At 36.7% G+C, this 20320-nt stretch overlaps 2 protein-coding genes across 3 annotated transcripts; both read left to right on the top strand.

Annotated features, from left to right (window-relative positions):
- Positions 1 to 11939: 11939 nt before the first annotated feature.
- On the top strand, positions 11940 to 16305 carry LOC103511002 (putative odorant-binding protein A10). Its single transcript, XM_008475715.3, has 2 exons — positions 11940 to 12210; positions 15960 to 16305. The coding sequence occupies exons 1-2, from the start codon at positions 12012 to 12014 to the stop codon at positions 16142 to 16144; spliced, it is 384 nt and encodes a 127-aa protein (XP_008473937.1). The 5' UTR covers positions 11940 to 12011; the 3' UTR covers positions 16145 to 16305.
- Positions 12494 to 19573, top strand: LOC103510994 (putative odorant-binding protein A10). Of its 2 annotated transcripts, XM_026824900.1 has the most exons (3): positions 12494 to 12574; positions 16441 to 16652; positions 18486 to 19573. In XM_026824900.1, the coding sequence occupies exons 2-3, from the start codon at positions 16472 to 16474 to the stop codon at positions 18668 to 18670; spliced, it is 366 nt and encodes a 121-aa protein (XP_026680701.1). In that variant the 5' UTR covers positions 12494 to 12574; positions 16441 to 16471; the 3' UTR covers positions 18671 to 19573. The 2 variants fall into 2 exon arrangements, with proteins under 2 accessions (XP_026680701.1, XP_008473927.1); XM_008475705.3 differs by lacking the exon at positions 12494 to 12574 and having other exon boundaries at positions 16425 to 16652.
- Positions 19574 to 20320: the final 747 nt, after the last annotated feature.

Here is a 20320-nt window from a genome sequence, read left to right as displayed (position 1 = left end):
TGAAATTTGATAGGCATATGATATTTCTAATGTGATCGAGACATGACATGCAATAAGATTTTGCCGAAATTTGAACCAATCTCGAATTAGGATCAATTTTCCGTGACAAGGCAAGGGCAACCTGCTAGTGTTGATATGTATATTGCAGGGGTGACTATGTGTTGATATAAACATTTCCCTGTTTTCACAAGATTTACACAATTGGATGTGAGTAACCTTGAACATCCACTGTTACCTCTAGAAACGATGACGCATGCTAATAATTACTATGTCGACAGTAGATAAATAGTTAGACCTTACCATGCTACAGGTCAGCGATTTCCAACTAGCGGCCCGCGGGCCACATGTGGCTATCCAGACCATTTTTGTGGCCCACAAACTTTTGAGGGTGGGTCCCCTCGGGCTTGATTTTTGGTCTTTTACTATGGACTGAACTCCGAAAATGGAGCATGCATCCCCCATCCCCTCAAGAAAATCCTGGATACGGGCCTGCTTCCCTGTGTATGTGGCCCGCGAAATACCTGCCAATGTAGCATGTGGCCCGCATAAACATGGAAGTTGGAAATCCCTGCTATAGGTAACTACATGTGGATATTGCTGTTGAGGAGATTATTATATTTATCAACTAGAGCTATAAATTATATCAATGCAAATTGCAGAACATAATTTTACATCATGTAGGGACAAGGATAATACGAATGATGTTTTGATAGGGTGACAGCGAAGATGTTGTCAACTTTGAGACTTGATTGGTGTCTGTTAGGAGTGTAAGGTTAGATATCTACATTGGATTTTGTGCTATTTACACCCAGATAATCTCACCAACCTAAAAGGACAAATGAGATGGATTCAAATTTTACTCTCCCAAATATGTTTAAATCTGAAGATATAAAAGTTTCAAAGGGACAAACTATGGACAAAGTAAAAATTAAAATTTCTGAAAGCTTGTAAAGTTCCGCAACAACACTGAGACTTTGAACACCCTGTTTAATTTGAGTGGATTTATTTTTCGTTGATAAATACCTCCATAGATTTTGCAAATTATTATGATCCCTGTACTTGACATTCTCGGGAAGTTTTTCATCCATCATCCATCTGTAATTATCCACGTCACTATACTCTCATGTTATCCATAGGTATAGGTTTATATTCATTTATACCAAAATTTAGAATTATACTTTATTTTATTTTCTACGAGATCTTCTATGCTAAGTTACGAGGAAGAAGGAAGTGAGAGTAAGAAAGAAGGGCCTTAGTAGAGCTGAATACTGAATTATGAGAAATACAGGGTGTTTCAAAAGTCCTGCAACAACCGAAACTCCCTGTATAAAGGGTGTTAAAATGTAAGATGTGAGAAAAAGAAAAGGTCAGAAGGAAATCTAGAAATACCAACCTGCTCCGACTTATATAAGTATACTTACTTTAACATTAATTAATGTTACAACTTGGATAAGTTTTGTTGCTCAGCTATAATGCACTTGTACCTATAAAAAAAATTGTAACGTTGCCCTTTTACAAACTATAACTATATTTTTCATTTGCCAACATACTCTCCCCACCCCCTCCCCTACTTTTCTTCTTTTTTAATGAAAATAAAAAGTACGTACTTCAAGTCAAAATAAGGCAAACTTAACTTTTATTTTCGTACTTTGTAGAAGTTAAAAATAAGAGAGAATGGACTAGAAGCAATTGGAGGAAGGGAGATGGAGAATAACGTCCTTAGTCATTTGGTAAAGAAAGGGAGAGAGGGGAATAGATGAAAAGGACCAGGGATATAAAAAGAAAAAAGAGTATACAGGGAAAAAGAAATGCATAAAAAGAGAGGAGAGAGGGAAGAGGAGGTTAAAGAGAATAAGTCTAGGGATATTTAGACAAAAAGAGGAAGAAGGAATATGTGGGAAAAAGAAAAAAAGGAGGGAGAGAGAGAGGGCGAGCCTGTGAACTTACATTAGGGAATTACTTCCGTTGAAGATGGTAAAAGGTCTCCTTTCTCTCTCTCTCTCTCTCTCCCATGGATTATTTCCTAAATGAAAACACAGGAAATAGACTTAGTGAGATTTTTGGATTTTTCCAGGGTGTGAGCCAATGTATGGGAGGGAGGGAGGGAGTGAGTGAGTGAGTGAGTGAGTGAGTGAGTGAGTGAGTGAGTGAGTGAGTGAGTGAGCGAGCGAGCGAGCGAGCGAGAGAGAGAGAGAGAGAGAGAGAGAGAGAGAGGAGGGGCGCTATTATTGGAGCATAGAAAAGTTTTTGTGGTAAACCACCTTAATTTTATTAAGGTAATACCTACGCCTTGAACTTTTTACTTGGCAGAAAGTTCTGTGATGAAACTGGTGCTTTTGTCGGACTACATCAAACCCCAAGTCTAGTGCATGTGGTTTTATGGAGGCGGATTAAGCCGGGAAAATTGCAATTACCAATATACGTCCAATAGGTGTTTGCTTAAAGGTTGCAAATGCGGTTTAGCTTGGATGGAGAAAAGAAGGGAGAGGGAGAGAGAGAAAGCGAGAGTGAGAGGGACGAAAAGAGAGGGGAGGAGGAGTGACTAATTACTTTAAACCTAAACCTTCGACTAACTGTAGAGTTGAATGTATTGTGTATTTGTGTTCCACAAGCACTGTCTACCCAAATAAAATGATAAAACATTTATCACACTGTTTGTGGAAATAAATAAAAGAACCGGGAGAGGAAGACGGGAAAGAGAAAGCGAGAAAAATGTGGAAGGAGGAGAGTGAGAAAATACAATAACATAGAAACACACATACAAATACCTAATAATATTTTTATCTTCTTTTAGCATACATTTTATATTAGAAGAGTATTTTTTTATACGAGCATACATGGGAGTATAAGAGAATGTGAGAATTGTGAAATCTACTTTGTGTTACTTGCTCGATTTTTTTGAAATTCAGACGAAAAAATAATAAAAATAAGATATTACCTTCTTACCTCTACATGAAGTTAATAAGGGTAAGCTCTATCTATACCAGGTACTCTGAAAGTTCCTAGGCATACCAAGGGAGTATTGAAAGCAAACATATGAACTACAAGTTCATATGGAGCTAATAGAAGACAGCAACTGAGAATATTGACAGCTACCATTGCAAAAGAAGCTGCTCTTTGTGAAGAACCAAATCCACAATGTAAGCAACTGAACGATTTTCTATTGAAAGTACAGTCAACCGGAAGCGTACACAAAATGAATAATAAATACTGAATGCAGAATTCGCTGACGCCAATGAGATGGCATGGGCAGAACGTTACCCGAGAATGGTAAGCAGTGGTTCTCAACATTTTTTCGCCCGAGTACCCCTTGGGTACCCGGATTTAATCTCACGTACCCCCGCCACCATCATAATGAATATCGGTTACACTTACCTAGGTTGATTTCTCGCGTACCCCTTGAAGGTCTCTCACGTACCCCCAGGGGTACACGTACCCCCGGTTGGGAACCGCTGCTATAGGTCTATTCTCCTTTTGGATTTTCCCCTCTTCTGAAGCTCGTTTCCCCTCTTTTTGGCGAGATAGCGCCTGTACTAAACCATAGGGAATTCCCTAATCTGAAGCTCGTTTCCCCTCTTTTGGCTTGATAGCGCCTGTAGTAAACCATAGGAACACCAAGATAGTGTACCATTGTATTCTGTTTCCGAAAGGAACATACAACCCATCAGGAGCTGGTGGCTGTTTCAGGGTGTAACGAATATGTTCATTGAAACACCACAGGCGGAAAAGAGTAGATCTCAGTCTTTTTCGTCTTCTTTTACTCCTCCAATACCTTCCTATCTAACGCTTTCTACCTTCTCCATCCCTTCTCTCTTAAGTCTTTTTCAAACCTATCTCTCCACTCCACCTCCGTTTTGGTCTTCTTCGTTGTAGATCTCAGTACTATAGATTTTATTATTTCCGAACAGAGAACAAAATGTTTCCCAGTTTCCTACATCTTGTAATGAACGAACAAATCCCATCCGTTTAAACACAACTCGCAGCAATAACTTATCGGGAGAAAAAGCTACATGGTGCAATAAAGACAAAATGCTGGAAATGGTGTGTAAGACATTTTCGTTATTTTATTCTCACATACCTGCAACGTTATTATGGTCAATCCTGCCTAGAAAAGCAGTAGAAACAGCTGATATTCTTTATTAGTATTATACAAAAGCGAGAGGAAATTATCCACTTACTCAGTAGGTACATCACACATTGACTCTATTTTCAGGAGGGAAATTGAGAAAGGAAGGAAGGGGAGGGAGAGAGAGAAAGACAGGAGAAAGAGATAGGAAGAGAGAGGGGGAGAGAAAGACAGGAGAAAGAGATAGGAAGAGAGAGAGAGAAAGACAGGAGAAAGAGATAGTAAGAGAGAGAGAGAGAGAGAGAGAGAGAGGGGGAGGGAGAGAGAGGGAGAGAGAGAGAAATCCAGACAAGTACACTGGCGGCAATATAAAGCTTGGATTGCTCATTTAGCCCTTTCCCTTCCATGTGAATATTTCATGAGACTTTTTAACTTGGAAAAATAAAATAAAGGGGTGTGTTAAGGCAGAGAAAAAGATTTTTCCATATTTAATCACTTTGTATTTAGGCTGGATTTAAGTGGATCAGTAAATTTTCCTTATGGAACAGAATAATCAATTATTTATTTCAAATTAAAATATATGTACAATGTACATTAGGTTCAATAAAAGAGACTACTAAATAATCCCTTTGAAAGATCTAGTTTAGTATTTTAAGAGTTTTATGGTGCTTTCAAATAGGAAATAAGGCGTTTCAACACTGGAATATCACGTAAAAGCTCGAAAGTATCAAAAATTGATTTTCGTGATTTATACACAAGTCATATAAAGGTAAATAAATCTACCCAAGTTCTGCCTTGAACTTGTAAATGCAAAGCAGATTTGCACCCAAAGTTGTTCAAAGAAACCAAAACTAGGAGAACCGAATTATAAAATGGGGAGAAATGGTTTATGTTTATTGTCAAACTTGCAAAAGAAAATGGAAATGTATAGAGTACCTATGTGGCTAGGTGCTTTGAGAAATATCGCGTTTGCCCTGGTGTTCCAGTGGTGACGTATTTGGGAAAGAGGTATTGTGTGTGGGTGTGGTGGGTGGGTGTGTGTGTGGTGGGTGTGTGTGTGTGGTGGGTGTGTGTGTGTGGTGGGTGTGGGTGTGTGTGTGGTGGGTGCGGGTGTGGGTGTGCGTGTGTGGTGGTTCCGTACAAAGGACGAGTCAACCACTAGTGTATGTATAATAATGGTAATAATTCTAATATCGAGAGGACATTTAATCGTATTATTACTTGTTATTGGTCATATAGTTTGTGTTCCATGAACAAAATATCACCCTTAACTAAATGCTATACAGGTACTTGCTCAAACTAGTATAATAGAAGTATATAGTTCATCAATCCATATAAGTTGAAGCAGGAAGTCCAACTTTATACTTTCTAGGTACGAGACTCGAATATACTTTTGGTTCTAAGTTCTAAGTTTTCCGAAGCAAAACACAAGGTTCGCCACTAGTCATCATCATCTCTCTAAGTTTCAAGTTTGAGAAGGTTGTACATCCCACTGTATCCGTACAAAGGTAAAACTACCATCTCCACCAAAAACTAGCAACATTACCTGCAACTTTTCTGACAAAAAATATGAGACCAAACTTTCACCAAGGAATAACTATACTTTCGTCTCTCTCTCTCTCTCTCTCTCTCTCTCTCTCTCTCTCTTTCTCTCTCCCTCTCTTCCTCCCTCCCTCCCTCCCTCTCTCTCTCTCACTTGATGCCACGTTCTTGAGTACCTACCTTACACCTCTTTTTCCTTTCTTCAAGTTCCCCTTTCCTGTGCTGAGAAGTAAATACATCTCTCTATGAATAATGTTTTATCTTCTTCTTTCTCATTTCCAATTCAAAGAAGAAGAAAGAACTCTTTCTCTCTCTCCCTCTCTTCCTCCCTCCCTCTCTCTCTCTCTCTCACTTGATGCCACGTTCTTGAGTACCTATCTTACACCTCTTTTTCCTTTCTTCAAGTTCCCTTTTCCTGTGCTGAGAAGTAAATACATCTCTCTATGAATAATGTTTTATCTTCTTCTTTCTCATTTCCAATTCAAAGAAGAAGAAAGCGAGAGGAAAGGAAGGAGGGAGAGAGAAAGAGAGGGAAGAAAAGAGGGAGAGGAAGGACGGAGGGAAAAGGAAGGAGAGGGAGAAAAATAGAGCGAAAGGGAGAGAGAGAGAGAGTAGAAGAAGGATGTAGAAAGAAAGAGAGAAGGTGTAGGGAAGGAAAGAGGGAAACTGAAGGAAGGAGAGAGAAAGAGAGAGGGTGAAGGGAAGGAGATAGGGAGAGGAAGGACGGAGGGAAAGAGAAAGAGAGGGAGAAAAATAGAGCGAAAGGGAGAGGGAGAGAGAGAGAGAGAAGGAGAGGGGTAAAAGATAAACGTTAAACTTATTCACTAAAACATCTCTTTTCATAGAAGTACAAGACAATTAATTGAATAATAAAAGTGATCTGATTGGACGTTCCCGGAATCCCAGAAATTCATTTTCTTGGCAACAACACCTGTATCCTTTTGCCCCCTTTCACTGGGAAAACGACATTAATGAAAACTATCTTCCCCCTCCGAGCTCAAACATCTTGAATTATTTTACAACAAGCTTCAAGAAAAACAAACTGAGATTTTCAAGGGTTTACCTTTGGAAATCGAAGATTTAAATTTTAGCCCAATCGTGGAATGAGTCTTTTCAGGGGAAAGAAGAGGTAATAGGACCTTTCCCCTTCCACAACAATATTCTGGTATCTAAAACTAACAAAACTAACCCTTCAAGGTCTTTTAATTACTCATATTGGTACCTAACAAACTGGATAACATGCGAGTAGGTATATGCTTCGAGTCGGCTTCCATCCAGTCCACGCTTTCCCACTTATCACCGGGCAGTTAAAAAACAGATGACGAGAGGACATCCCCGATCGAAGTTTCAAAGGGTTAAAGAAAGGATACGCCGAGAGGAAAGGAAGGAGGGAGAGAGAAAGAGAGGGAAGAAAAGAGGGAGAGGAAGGACGGAGGGAAAAGGAAGGAGAGGGAGAAAAATAGAGCGAAAGGGAGAGAGAGAGAGAGTAGAAGAAGGATGTAGAAAGAAAGAGAGAAGGTGTAGGGAAGGAAAGAGGGAAACTGAAGGAAGGAGAGAGAAAGAGAGAGGGTGAAGGGAAGGAGATAGGGAGAGGAAGGACGGAGGAAAGAGAAAGAGAGGGAGAAAAATAGAGCGAAAGGGAGAGGGAGAGAGAGAGAGAGAAGGAGAGGGGTAAAAGATAAACGTTAAACTTATTCACTAAAACATCTCTTTTCATAGAAGTACAAGACAATGAATTGAATAATAAAAGTGATCTGATTGGACGTTCCCGGAATCCCGGATATCCAGAAATTCATTTTCTTGGCAACAACACCTGTATCTTGTCCTCCCTTTCACCCGGAAAACGCCAGTCGACATTAATGAAAACTATCTTCCCCCTCCGAGCTCAAACATCTTAAATTATTTTACAACAAGCTTCAAGAAAAACAAACTGAGATTTTCAAGGGTTTACCTTTGGAAATCGATGATTTAAATTTTAGCCCAATCGTGGAATGAGTCTTTTCAGGGGGAAGAAGAGGTAATAGGACCAATGTCCAATCCCCTTCCACAACAATATTCTGGTATCTAAACCAAACAAAACTAACCCTTCAAGGTCTTTTAATTACTCATATTGGTACCTAACAAACTGGATAACATGCGAGTAGGTATATGCATCGAGTCGGCTTCCATCCAGTCCACACTTTCCCACTTATCACCGGGCAGTTAAAAAACAGATGACGAGAGGACATCCCCGATCGAAGTTTCAAAGGGTTAAAGAAAGGATACGCCAACCAAGGTTATGTCTGCAGCAGATGAGAAGTTCCTACAGGGAAGAATAAATTTATCTTTTGTTTTCTTCGAGTGGTTTGTAAACATTGGATCTTTTCCTAGCAAGGTAGGATACTTATCTTCATACTTTTGCATCTTCCTGAACCTCTTCGCCTGATACTTGAAGTTTTCAACAAATTAATACCCCCTAACCCCTCAACCTTTATCAGTCTGTCTACCCAGACACTTGGGTCACTTCAGATTTTAGTTTTATCTCACAGGAAGGTCTATTTAGTCGTAAGACGATGATATTTTTGGAGTCGTGTAAATCTCAATATCGACTGATTTAATATATTCTTTTATCTCTCCTGGCGTAACTTCCCTGATGCAGTTTTAACATCGGACTCATTTTTACAGGATACTTTTAAGGCCTGCTACACTCAGAGAAAAAATGGGATGTTTGCAGCCCAAATTGGGCTATTTGCACTCCAGTTTCGGGACTGAGTGCCAGAAGCCTATTTTATAAATCTCAATATCGACTGATTTTATATATTCACTAGCTGAATTCCGTCGCTTCGCTCCGGAATACCGCTAGTTCATCCCGAGGCATGGCCAAACTTGTAGAAAAGGCATGGGACTGATTTTATATATTCATTTAGCTCTCCTGGCGTAACTTCCCTGCAGTTATAACATCGGACTCATTTTTACAGGATACTTTTCAGGCCTGCTAGTTCGGTCATCTTGTTATTATGAAGGAGTACTGGGGACTAGTTATGTACATAGTACAGACCTACGTATATTGATTAGGTAAGAATGTGGGCCAAGAATCCGAGATTTACTTTAATCAATGGAAAATAAAGGGATTTTCTCGATAGGTAATAAATCACATTGTTAGCACCATTTCCCAGAATAGGGAAGAACGTAAGTAAGAAAGTTTCTTCTTTATAGATTTTAAAACTTCAAAATTTAGGTGCTTTTCAAAAAAGTTATTGTTCGAAAGACAAAGTTCTCTGAATAACTTTTAATTCTTTCTTATTGACTTTCATTTTCATGATTAATATTACTACATAGTATCTACCTACAGTAATAGTTAGATAGGTAGCTGCTAAAGTTAAAGTTTTCGGGCAACAGAATTAATGTCAATTTTGGCTGGATTTGAACAAGGGTTACGGGTAGGAGGTGAGTGTCTCAAATGTGAAAAGCATGTATAGGTACAAATGTATTTAAATTCATTTAAAGCGAGCACAGTTGAAAAGAACAATACAATCAAGTTACCCATGATAAAAAAATAATAATAATAATAAGAAGAAGAAAAAACAGGAGGCTCTCACAGGATTGTTCATAACATGGAAACAGTTAACATAAATAATGCACACAACAGTGAAACTGAGTAAACTTGCAAAACAAAATAGTAAGTGAGCACGAGTACTTTGTGTGAATTTTTCATTACATTTTACGTTTTGAAAAACATACTACAAAATACAAAAGAGGAGGAAGAACAAGTGGGAAAAGAACAACGAAAAAATGAAAAGAAAATGAGAAAGAGGAAAATACAGGAAGAAAAGAGTTGAAACAGAAGAGGGTCTGTACAAAATGGAGAGAACAGGTGAAGAGATGAAGAGGAGAAAAAAGTAAAAAGCGGCAAATGAGTTATACTGGTGTACCCTTTAACAATATCATCCCTCATGTAGTAAAATCCGTGGTTTCCGGAATTGCAGAAAAATTACTCGAGGAAAAAAAAATTAGAGGTTTACCGCAGACATTTTCCGGAATATTTTACAACTAGGCTACCTACCTACCGCTGAATGAGAATGAGGGAAGAATACACGAATTAGAGGTTTACCGCAGACATTTTCCGGAATATTTTACAACTAGGCTACCTACCTACCGCTGAATGAGAATGAGGGAAGAATACACTCAGCTATATTGAAGCTGCAACCTGTATTTATTGCCCAAGTGATAAATGATGCCCTATGAAGCTTGCTCTTCGCTTACCAAAACGCAATGTTAGAAGTAGAAACTGAAGTATTGAACCAGTAATCCAAATAACAACAATAGAAACATCAATCACATAGTAAAGCAACAACATTGCACACTACGGTACTTTTAAAAGTATGTAAAAAAGGAATTCATCCACAATAATAACAACAGCAAAATACGAAACATCTCTTCTATTCCTTCCAACATGATGCGTAAACATGATTCAAAAGTATTATTATTCGTACCTAACAGTGCTAAAAACATGAGAGCACACAAACCAACGCAACGTTAGAAGTAGAAACTGAAGTATTGAACCAGTAATCCAAATAACAACAATAGAAACATAAATCACATTGTAAAGCAACAACATTGCACACTACGGTACTTTTAAAAGTATGTAAAAAAGGAATTCATCCACAATAATAACAACAGTAAAATACGAAACATCTATTCCTTCCAACATGATGCGTAAACATGATTCAAAAGTATTATTATTCGTACCTAACAGTGCTAAAAACATGAGAGCACACAAACATAAAAGCAGATACATAGAAGGAGAAAGCAGAAGACTATCATGTGATTCTGTTCAAAGGTACAAAACGAGACTGAAAGAAAAGTAAAAGTTGAAGAAAGAAGCAAACTTTCTATGTTCGTATTATGTTTTGGTTACCATCATCAGAACTTTGTAATGTGATGTCAAGACAAAATGATCAAATAACATCATTACTAGAGTAGTGTTGACACTTTTCATACAAGAACAAGAGAGTAGGTACAGATATGGAGTTGAACTTTTCAATTCAATAAAAGGCATATGTAGCAGTAGCACTCGTACATATACATACATTGCACGTAGGTAGGTATACATAGGTCAAATTATTTGTTAAAATATCTTCATCTCGGGATCTTCATAAGTAAGAAAATACATATTGTAGGTACTGTGCCTATATTCTGGTCTGGTCTTACAATAGCTGCCTATGTCTAGAACAAACAGGATGAATACATAGAACGGTATGCATGTAATCTTTTCACTCCTATTCTTTCCTTACAAGATTGTTATTATAATACACGTAAAATTCTAAGAAAAACTCACAGAGGAAAACATAGCAGCTCAAACATAGAAGGTGGGACAAGTGGAGGGGATTAAGGGACGGATATTAAGGGAATATTGATACACTTTGGGGAAAAGATACATATACCTACTCTATGTTCAACTACTGAAGTCTAAAGCTCGAGATAGATTGAACAATATGAAAAGCATAGCACAGGATATCGCAAAGTTTTTCCTTAAAAACCCTTCTTCCTTTCCAAAACTCTCTCAAAACATCCTTTTCTTTTCTCTATATTATTCTCTGATAAACTTTCTTCTTCTGCTTCTCACACTGCTTTCTGCTCTTCTTTTTCTCCTTCTTCTGATCCTTCCTATTATTATTTTTCTTTTTAATTTTGTTTTATCAGAAAAGTTTCCTAATACAATTTTCATTTGGTATGAAAAAAAGAACTGCTTCATTCTCTTTCCATTCAACATTTGGGATTTCGGCTCAAGTGGGAATAGTGGAAACCTCTGCTAATTTGATTACTGTGATTAGTTTTCATTTTATTTGTTGTCGAAATTCTCTCCCACGCAATTTCTTTTTTATACCTTCAAGTATTTTTTTTTCTATCCAGGATAACTACATTAGTGTCTTGCTGTCTTGTTTGTACGTTGGAAGTATACGTGGGTACTACATGTTTGTTTTTATTGTTTTAATTTTCTGATTTTAAAAGGAAAAAGTGGAGATGATGGCAGTTTCTATTGTCTTGGACATCATTTGGTATCAGCTTACTTTTTATTTTTAGGGGGGAGCTTTGGTTTTATATTTTTTCCATTTGTTTCGATACCAGTTCAGCATCAAAATGATGCCTGTATTGTGTCCAAATGTTCCCCAAGAACATAACATCATGAGCAGCCTATCACACCTTCGCCACCTAACAAAACACAAAAGAATCCGAAAACCTCTACCAATTACACGCATGAACCATTGTCATAGACAAACTTGTAGACCATGGGAAAATTTCCCACCATTCATCATTTCCAAGATAACTCTCCTGTACATATTTAGGGCCTAAATGTTGCTGACAGCCCACCAGTGCCATTTCATTGTCAACCGTCATCACAGCAAGTTCAGCGAGAGCCATCATGAAGAACCAAGTGATTCTGTTTTGTTTGGTGTGCATAGCTACTATCATTACTCCCAGTCTAAGTTACGAATTTGAAAATGAAGAAAATTTTGACTGTGAAGTTTTGATGAAGAATGAGAGACTAGTAAAAGGTCTTGCGGATTGTTTGACGTCAGACGAACTGGAATGTGGAAATGTCATGTTCTCCCAAGTCAAAAGTAAGTTCAAAGTTCTCTATGGTCTAAATTTTACCTATACTAGGTTTTAACTTATTTTTGCCAAGAATAAAGATATCATTATTCGAGACTGATAAAGAATAAAATTAATTTGATGAATGACTCATAAAGACAATTAAGAGTTATTTCTAACTATGGGTTAGCTAAAGTTTTATTGTTTTTTAATCATGCATATCCATCATGATGCACAATTATGCAATGAAAAAACTATTAATTATGCAACTTTTCCACTGATGACTATTGCATTTCTCAATTTCAATCTTGGTCTTTAAATTATTAACTTTTCTTTACAGACGTTACATTTCAAAAGTTGTAGTGTTCCAAGTTAGTCGATCATCAAATTTCAGTAATATCATCTTAAATATTATTTTGATTATAAAAAAAAAGAGTGTCCGAAGATCTACTTTGTTTTGTAGGAATACTTGACAACAAGATTCCTGTAACATAAAAATAATTTCTAGAATATGAGTGTCCGAAGATCTACTTTGTTTTGTAGGAATACTTGACAACAAGATTCCTGTAACATAAAAATAATTTCTAGAATATAAAGATCTTGTGGACTACGAGTAAAAGGGACAAAGTCCAATTTTTCAAAACGTTTCCAGTGCTCAGACCAAAATCCGATTTGAAATAAAAAAAAATTCACATGTTACTCTTTTCAATTCTCGGCAAATCCACCCTGAAGTCTCTTAAAGATATAACTTCGGTTAAATTTTCTCGAGAGAATAGGGATTATGCTACTAAGATTACTCTGCCTAAATGCAGACATAATGCCCATTTATTACCTTTTTACTTTCCTTATCCTATAGGAAGGAAAGTAATGTAATCGGGTCAAATTTTCGATGGTCAGTTTTTAGTGCCAAAACGAAGGTACTTTTAGAGATAATTCCTCTTCGAGAGGTACTTCTTAACGCTCAGATAACATCTGGGCCTAAAGCACAAAGTATAGAAGTGCAATCTTGTTCTTCAAGATTTAGAGTTTTATTGTGGGTACTTTTAGAGATAATTCCTCTTCGAGAGATACTTCTTAACGCTCAGATAACATCTGGGCCTAAAGCACAAAGTATAGAAGTGCAATCTTGTTCTTCAAGATTTAGAGTTTTATTGTGAAATTGAAGTGATAAGTGTACTTAGATAGTGTATAATTTACAATCAGAGTCGTTGATAATGATAATAAATATTTGAATTCTCTTGGTTGAACTTCAAAATCCAATTTCCCAACACACATAATCTAACGCATTGATTCTAGATACCATTAATCTACTTTTATACTTATTATAAGTCGCCCCGCCAAGTCAAAATAGTTTGAGAGCGTAAAAGATATCAAGTAAGTTAGTATAGGTCAGGGTTGTCCAACCTCTTTCCAAACGACAAACCTTCAGGTACACTAGCCCCCAATGTATTCAAAGAGTTGGAAAATATTGAAAAATCCTTTGAATTTGGTCGTGTCCCAGCAGGCCGGAGTTACTTATAATGGAACTTGAGTTATATCAGCTCTCTTAATATGTTTTTAAAGAATAGAACAAAAATGTCCATTATATTACTACCAGATACGGTAGAAGTAGAAACGTTATTTACCCCCTCAGCTTTTTAAATAGACCTAGCTCATGGACAGTACTCATAGTTTCCCTGATATCGAGAAGGTTTTGAAAAAGCCTCCCAACTTAAATGCACCACCCAGAAATAAAATTGGACCTGCATTTTAAAGAATAGAACAAAAATGTCCATTATATTACTACCAGATACGGTAGAAGTAGAAACGTTATTTACCCCCCCAGCTTTTTAAATAGACCTATAGCTCATGAACAGTACTCATAGTTTCCCTGATATCGAGAAGGTTTTGAAAAAGCCTCCCAACTTAAATGCACCACCCAGAAATAAAATTGGACCTGCTATTCAGGTACTAAATAACATTTTCCTTTTCCTTTTATTCAAAAGCCCTATTTAAGATCTTTATAAAAACAATTTCTCTCGGTATTTCTGAAATAAATAAAAAAGGAAAACCGTACACGTCTAATAAAATAAAAATAATTAAATTTAATAAATAATAAATAAAGAAAAGAAAAAAAGGAACGGGGAGAGCCAAAAGAGGAAGGAGAAATAGGAGAATGCTTTTTATTGGATTGTGTTTGAATTATTGAAAACGTAATTGAATTACCGTTAGGTTTTCATGCTAGCACACAGAAACCCAGCTTACAGCAAAGGAAGGTAGTTTTCTGTTTGTATTTGACGTAATTCTAAAAGAGAGGGAGGTTCCTCCTGTACATACTGTACTCGAAAAGAATGTAAAAAGTGGCTTTATGAAGGTGGTTTACAGGAACATTTTAGCAACTACCCGTATGTGTAATTTGTAAGATCTTGGTTGGTTACGTAAGAGAACCAAGTCTGATTAACCAACCAAGCATACTTCACATAAGTGGAAACCTGGCAAATCACATTTCCTCTCATCACACACTCACATACCATACCTCACTCACTCACTATTCATGTCTCACTCACACACAATACCTCACTCACTCACTTACTCACAATTCCTGTCTCACTCACACACACGTCCAAAACCGGATGAATGATGTATTATTTTTCAATTTCTTTTCACTGTGTTGTTTGGTTCCTCTTGGTGATTTACTGATCCCCTCACCACTCCAGGGAACATTGACAGGTTACTTGATCATAATTTATAACTCTATCATAAACCTGTATATAACATATCTGTCATCTTCCATCCCGAGTCCTGAGGGAGGTGATTGACAAGAGATGTGAAATTGAACCACTAAACGACCTTCATAGTACCCTGTGGATACTGACATATGAGACATGTGAACCAATCAGATACATAACTACATGTTTCGTGGCTGACCTTTCTCGGAGGCAAAGTGGTCAAAACACTCGTCAGGTAAAAAAAAAGAAGCCCTGTGTTCCATCCTGCCAAAGGCATAGAATGTTGATCAATAATTTGTTTCAGAAATCGAGCATTTGACAAAAGAAAGAACGCAATTATTAAGCTTAATCCTCTGACTCCCTTATTTCATGATTTTGCTGGGATTCCAAGATGCCTTACGAAGCTGCAAGGTGAACCGAACAGGTCACTATTTCTATTCTTTTTTTTTCCACAATAAGGAGAGGAAAAAAACGGAAGGTAAAAAATGCCAATAAAGCAAAATTTTCAAGACTCTCCCTCTCATTCTTCCTCCCCCTCTCTCTCTCTCTCACCCACTTTATGAAATTGTACTTACTGTCTCGTGTTATTCCAATAGTATTTTTTCTAATTCTTTGTTTCGTATGTATATTTTAAATCCCATTTTAACATTATCCTACCAAATAGTAATGATTTCACTAAAATCTAAATGGGTTTTAAAAGACAATAAGGGGAAGGTATCATATAGAAGAGTTATAGACACTTGCTGAAATACACAATACCTGCCTATTTTTTTCGGTTGTATGTGACCATTTTAAAATAATACTATTATTTTTTATGAAGGCTTTTATAGTTCAGGTTTAAAACCAGTTTCTTTTTCTTTTCAGAATAAGAGAGAGAGAGAAAGAGAGAGAAAGAGAGAGAGGGAGAGAGAGAGAGAAAGGAAGAGAAAAGAAAAACTGTTTTTTCTCTATCTGAATATTTTTCACATTCTTCAATAAACAAAAAACAATATGGAGAGAGAGAGAGAGAGAGAGAGAGAGAGAGAGAGAGAGAGAGAGAGAGAGAGAGAGAGATTTCTTTTTCTTTTCAGAATACGCTCCTGAAATCCTGGAAACCGTGTGCGCCAAGTGTACCGATCAACAGAAAGCCACCTTCAAGAAATGCACCAACCTCTTCATGCAGTCCCATCATGACGACTATGAAGCCATCATGAAGAAAATGGATCCCGAGAACAAGTTCAGAGGTCCGCTAGAAGCTTTCCTTGCAGAGCCTTAAGGCACAACTCCATAGGCATTAACACCATCGGCAAAGTAAAAACCCCATTTGTATCTCATGGCAAAAGTAGACAATAGATTTGCAATATTGGATGAGGGAAATGTATTGTCTAAACAGCTGATTCTCAGAATCTTTGTCAATACATTTGCTGAAACTGTGAAATTACAATGTGTCTAGTAATACCCTCATCCAAATGCAAACGTTTTACATACCCCAGGAACCATCCCGGGAACTATTCGGAACCCCAGTATAGGTCGATAGTCGATAACTCTTGAATTTTTTGTTTTAAAATACAGCATTTAAATTAATAACACCTAACAAAGAACAATGTTCAAAGCGGAATTTTTGGTTTTCGGTATGTTATTGGCCTTTACTTTGGCATACGATACTACCTACGATGATTTTGACTATGAGGGGATGTTGAAGAATGAGCGACTTGTAAAAAACTTGGTAGAGTGCTTATTGTCAGATGAGGAGTGCGCCAATCCAGTATTCCAAGAAGTTAAAAGTAAGTCTTGTGATTTAAAACAAATTAGATACATTAATGTCCAAAAATGAAAGAAGGTAAGTACTTAGGATAAATAAATAAAGTTCTTTCTGTCAAAATTTTCTAATTTCTATAGTGTAATGTAGTAAACAGGAACCCAGGTATATCAAAATAGTCTTGAATAATTAATGAAGGATTAAGGAGAAAGATTAGCTCCTCGTGGCATATTACAAGGTATACCTACTCTTATGCTACCTTCCAGTTCACATTGAAACTTCCAGTTCCTTTTCATAAAAACGACAAACAAAAGTGTTAGGGCAATGGAACAGAAAATTTTTACGCTTTTAAACTTTTTTGTGTGTGAAAAGTTTGTAGAAAACAATTGAAAGCTTAAATTTGTTAGTATTAGAGAGAACAATAGGCTTGAACTTCCAGTTCCTTTTCATAAAAACGACAAACAAAAGTGTTAGGGAAATGGAACAGAAAATTTCTACGCTTTTAAACTTTTTTGTGTGTGAAAAGTTTGTAGAAAACAATTGAAAGCTTAAATTTGTTAGTATTAGAGAGAACAATAGGCTTTTTTTTAAAAACAGCTTTCGATCCTTGTGTTTAAAATTGTTTATAATGGCTCATTGAATAATCATGAAAAGGCAAAGTGCAAACTCCAGAAAAATAATGGCTATATGGTTGGTGTAAGTGGTAGATATCTCATCTAACCATACAATAACGCAGAATACCCAAGCACCTTGTAAACCATATAGGAAATATCCATTTGGGTAAACATTTTGAAATGAAGGACGAATCCCTTGTAAAACGTTTTTAAAGAAGTTCAAAACTAAAGTCAAAGCTTTTAAAATGTATCTTGAAAAGGTCAAAAATTAAAAACAGCTTTCGATCCTTGTGTTTAAAATTGTTTATAATGGCTCATTGAATAATCATGAAAAGGCAAAGTGCAAACTCCCGAAAAATAATGGCTATCTCATCTAACCATACAATAACGCACAATACCCAAGCATCTTGTAAACCATATAGGAAATATCCATTTGGGTAAACATTTTGAAAGGAAGGACGAATCCCTTGTAAAACGTTTTTAAAGAAGTTCAAAACTAAAGTCAAAGCTTTTAAAATGTATCTTGAAAAGGTCAAAAATTCAATTAAAAACACACGTGACATCATAAGGTCAAACATGTCGTTGAATCGGATTTTTCCCACCTAAATCTGATTCCAGAAAGGGAATTTAATCAGCCTTTGATTAACCATTAATTGCACAACCATCCTGATCCCTGATCCTCGACCAGGAAATCTCCATTGTTCATACAATTCTGTTTACAAACTCGTGCACACTTGGGTTGATATGGGGAAGCTTTTGAAGTTTTATTCCATTGAGTATTAAACATAATTATTATCCTCCTGTATTGACTATTGTTCAAGGTGTGTGTAGAAACACAATTGCACTGTGTTCACGTGAGGTGAAATCATTGAATAGGTTTTGTCCTGTGTTTATTGTGTGACATTGTACTTACTGTCTCGTGTTATTCCAATAGTATGTTCAGTATGCTGTGCTTTGTTGGGGGAAGTTTTTTTTTTTCTAATTCTGTGTTTCGTATGTATATTTTAAATAATTAAATCCCATTTTAACATTATCCTACCAAATAGTAATGATTTCACTAAAATCTAAATGGGTTTTAAAAGATAATGAGGGGAAGGTATCATAGAAGAGTTATAGACACTTGCTGAAATACACAATACCTGCCTATTTTTTTCGGTTATATGTGACCATTTTAAAATAATACTATTATTTTTTATGAAGGCTTTTATAGTTCAGGTTTAAAACCAGTTTCTTTTTCTTTTCAGAATACGCTCCTGAAATCCTGGAAACCGTGTGCGCCAAGTGTACCGATCAACAGAAAGCCACCTTCAAGAAATGCACCAACCTCTTCATGCAGTCCCATCATGACGACTATGAAGCCATCATGAAGAAAATGGATCCCGAGAACAAGTTCAGAGGTCCGCTAGAAGCTTTCCTTGCAGAGCCTTAAGGCACAACTCCATAGGCATTAACACCATCGGCAAAGTAAAAACCCCATTTGTATCTCATGGCAAAAGTAGACAATAGATTTGCAATATTGGATGAGGGAAATGTATTGTCTAAACAGCTGATTCTCAGAATCTTTGTCAATACATTTGCTGAAACTGTGAAATTACAATGTGTCTAGTAATACCCTCATCCAAATGCAAACGTTTTACATACCCCAGGAACCATCCCGGGAACTATTCGGAACCCCATCCTGGGGTCATTATAATGGATTCATTAGTAAATTTCTAATTCGTCTGTTACCAGGTGATATTAGATGTAGATAATAATAAAGAGTCAATAGGGGCTCAGAATGTAACAACTATAATTGACACATTACAAGACGGGTTTCTTCATATAGGGTCAGACAGATACTCATATCCTTGGTCCTTTAAAATAACTACTGTATAAATAATATTAGTATGTTTGTTTAGAGGATTTTAGGTTCATTATTGAAATTCCGAGCCCTATTTTTTCAGGATTTTCATTTCATAGTCCTAAGGTTTTTGAGTTCAGTTTAGTGTTTGAGAAAATTAATAAGAGGGGTTTCAATTTTTCAAATGAACAAACAACAAAGTACCTAGTACATTATGTAATGGTAGAAAATCAGAAGTACCTAGGTAGTCACATGTAGCTTCAATCTAAAGATTCTGTTAATAGAATAGTTATAAAGTTTAGAGTAGAATCTGTGGATCCCTAGTTTAGATGTGAATGTTCACTGTAGTTCCTAACATTTACTCAAAACCCTAGCACTCAATTGATTCTTGATTCTCCAAACCAAACCTTTTGGATTACGAAATTCTGTAGTCACTTTGTAGATAAAATATCATTCGAAACTACTTGTTCATATATTCTGGTGATTAATACTGACTTTGTAAACCATTCTTTTCATTGTTATATCTGTTCCAAAGACGATCCAAAATGATTTTTTTTAGTGGATGTGTCAAAAGAACCAAATATGGTAATACAGTCATGATCAGAGGGAAGAGCGAGAAGATGTAGACCTATTCACATCACAAAGTACCTACTTAACATGAATATCTTGCTTTTGTAAACCGAACGAATTCCCTCTTCCGTAGTCTCTGCAATAAATTTGTTTGAAACAAATTTGTTTCAAACAAATTTGTTTCAAACAAATTTGCCGACGCGACGTGAAAACTCTTTATGTCAAAAGGTTATGTCATTATGGTTTTCGGTAGTTCAGTCTGTGTTTTCCGAAATACTTGATTCCTTGTATTCCTATATTTCCTATCCAATATACCTACATTGCCTACTCTTTCAAAATCTCCAGTCAGCACCTCTACAGTCTAAGTACACAATGAAACGCTGCTACAACCTTGAACACAGGTTAAAAGCTACCTGTGTCGGAGTTTTGGAACGTTAACACTGACACATCAAGGGAATAGATAAAGATATAAGTGTTACGAGGTTGGGTGAGGAGGATGAAGGTTGGATGAGGTGGATGAAGGTTGGGTGAGGTGGATGAAGGTTGGGTGAAGGTTGCAAGGTGAAGGGTGTTATCTCTGACACCCAGGAGCAGCCGAGGCAAAAGCACAGCCATGTTGACGTAATTAATGATCTTTGGGAGAAGCTCAAGTCACGACGGCGGAGTTGG

This window comes from Diaphorina citri, unplaced genomic scaffold (genome assembly GCF_000475195.1).
Source record: "Diaphorina citri unplaced genomic scaffold, Diaci psyllid genome assembly version 1.1 scaffold30, whole genome shotgun sequence".
NCBI classification, from domain to species: Eukaryota; Metazoa; Arthropoda; class Insecta; order Hemiptera; family Psyllidae; genus Diaphorina; species Diaphorina citri.
The sequence above is the reverse complement of the archived record's forward strand: the minus strand, read 5'-3'. Positions and strand labels throughout refer to the sequence as shown.

Coding starts and splice junctions, on each gene's coding strand:
- LOC103511002 (XM_008475715.3), top strand. CDS start 12,012: ATGAAGAACCAAGTGATTCTGTTTTGTTTGGTGTGCATAGCTACTATC. Junction 12,211..15,959: donor CATGTTCTCCCAAGTCAAAA/GTAAGTTCAAAG, acceptor TTTTCTTTTCAG/AATACGCTCCTGAAATCCTG.
- LOC103510994 (XM_026824900.1), top strand. CDS start 16,472: ATGTTCAAAGCGGAATTTTTGGTTTTCGGTATGTTATTGGCCTTTACT. Junction 16,653..18,485: donor AGTATTCCAAGAAGTTAAAA/GTAAGTCTTGTG, acceptor TTTTCTTTTCAG/AATACGCTCCTGAAATCCTG.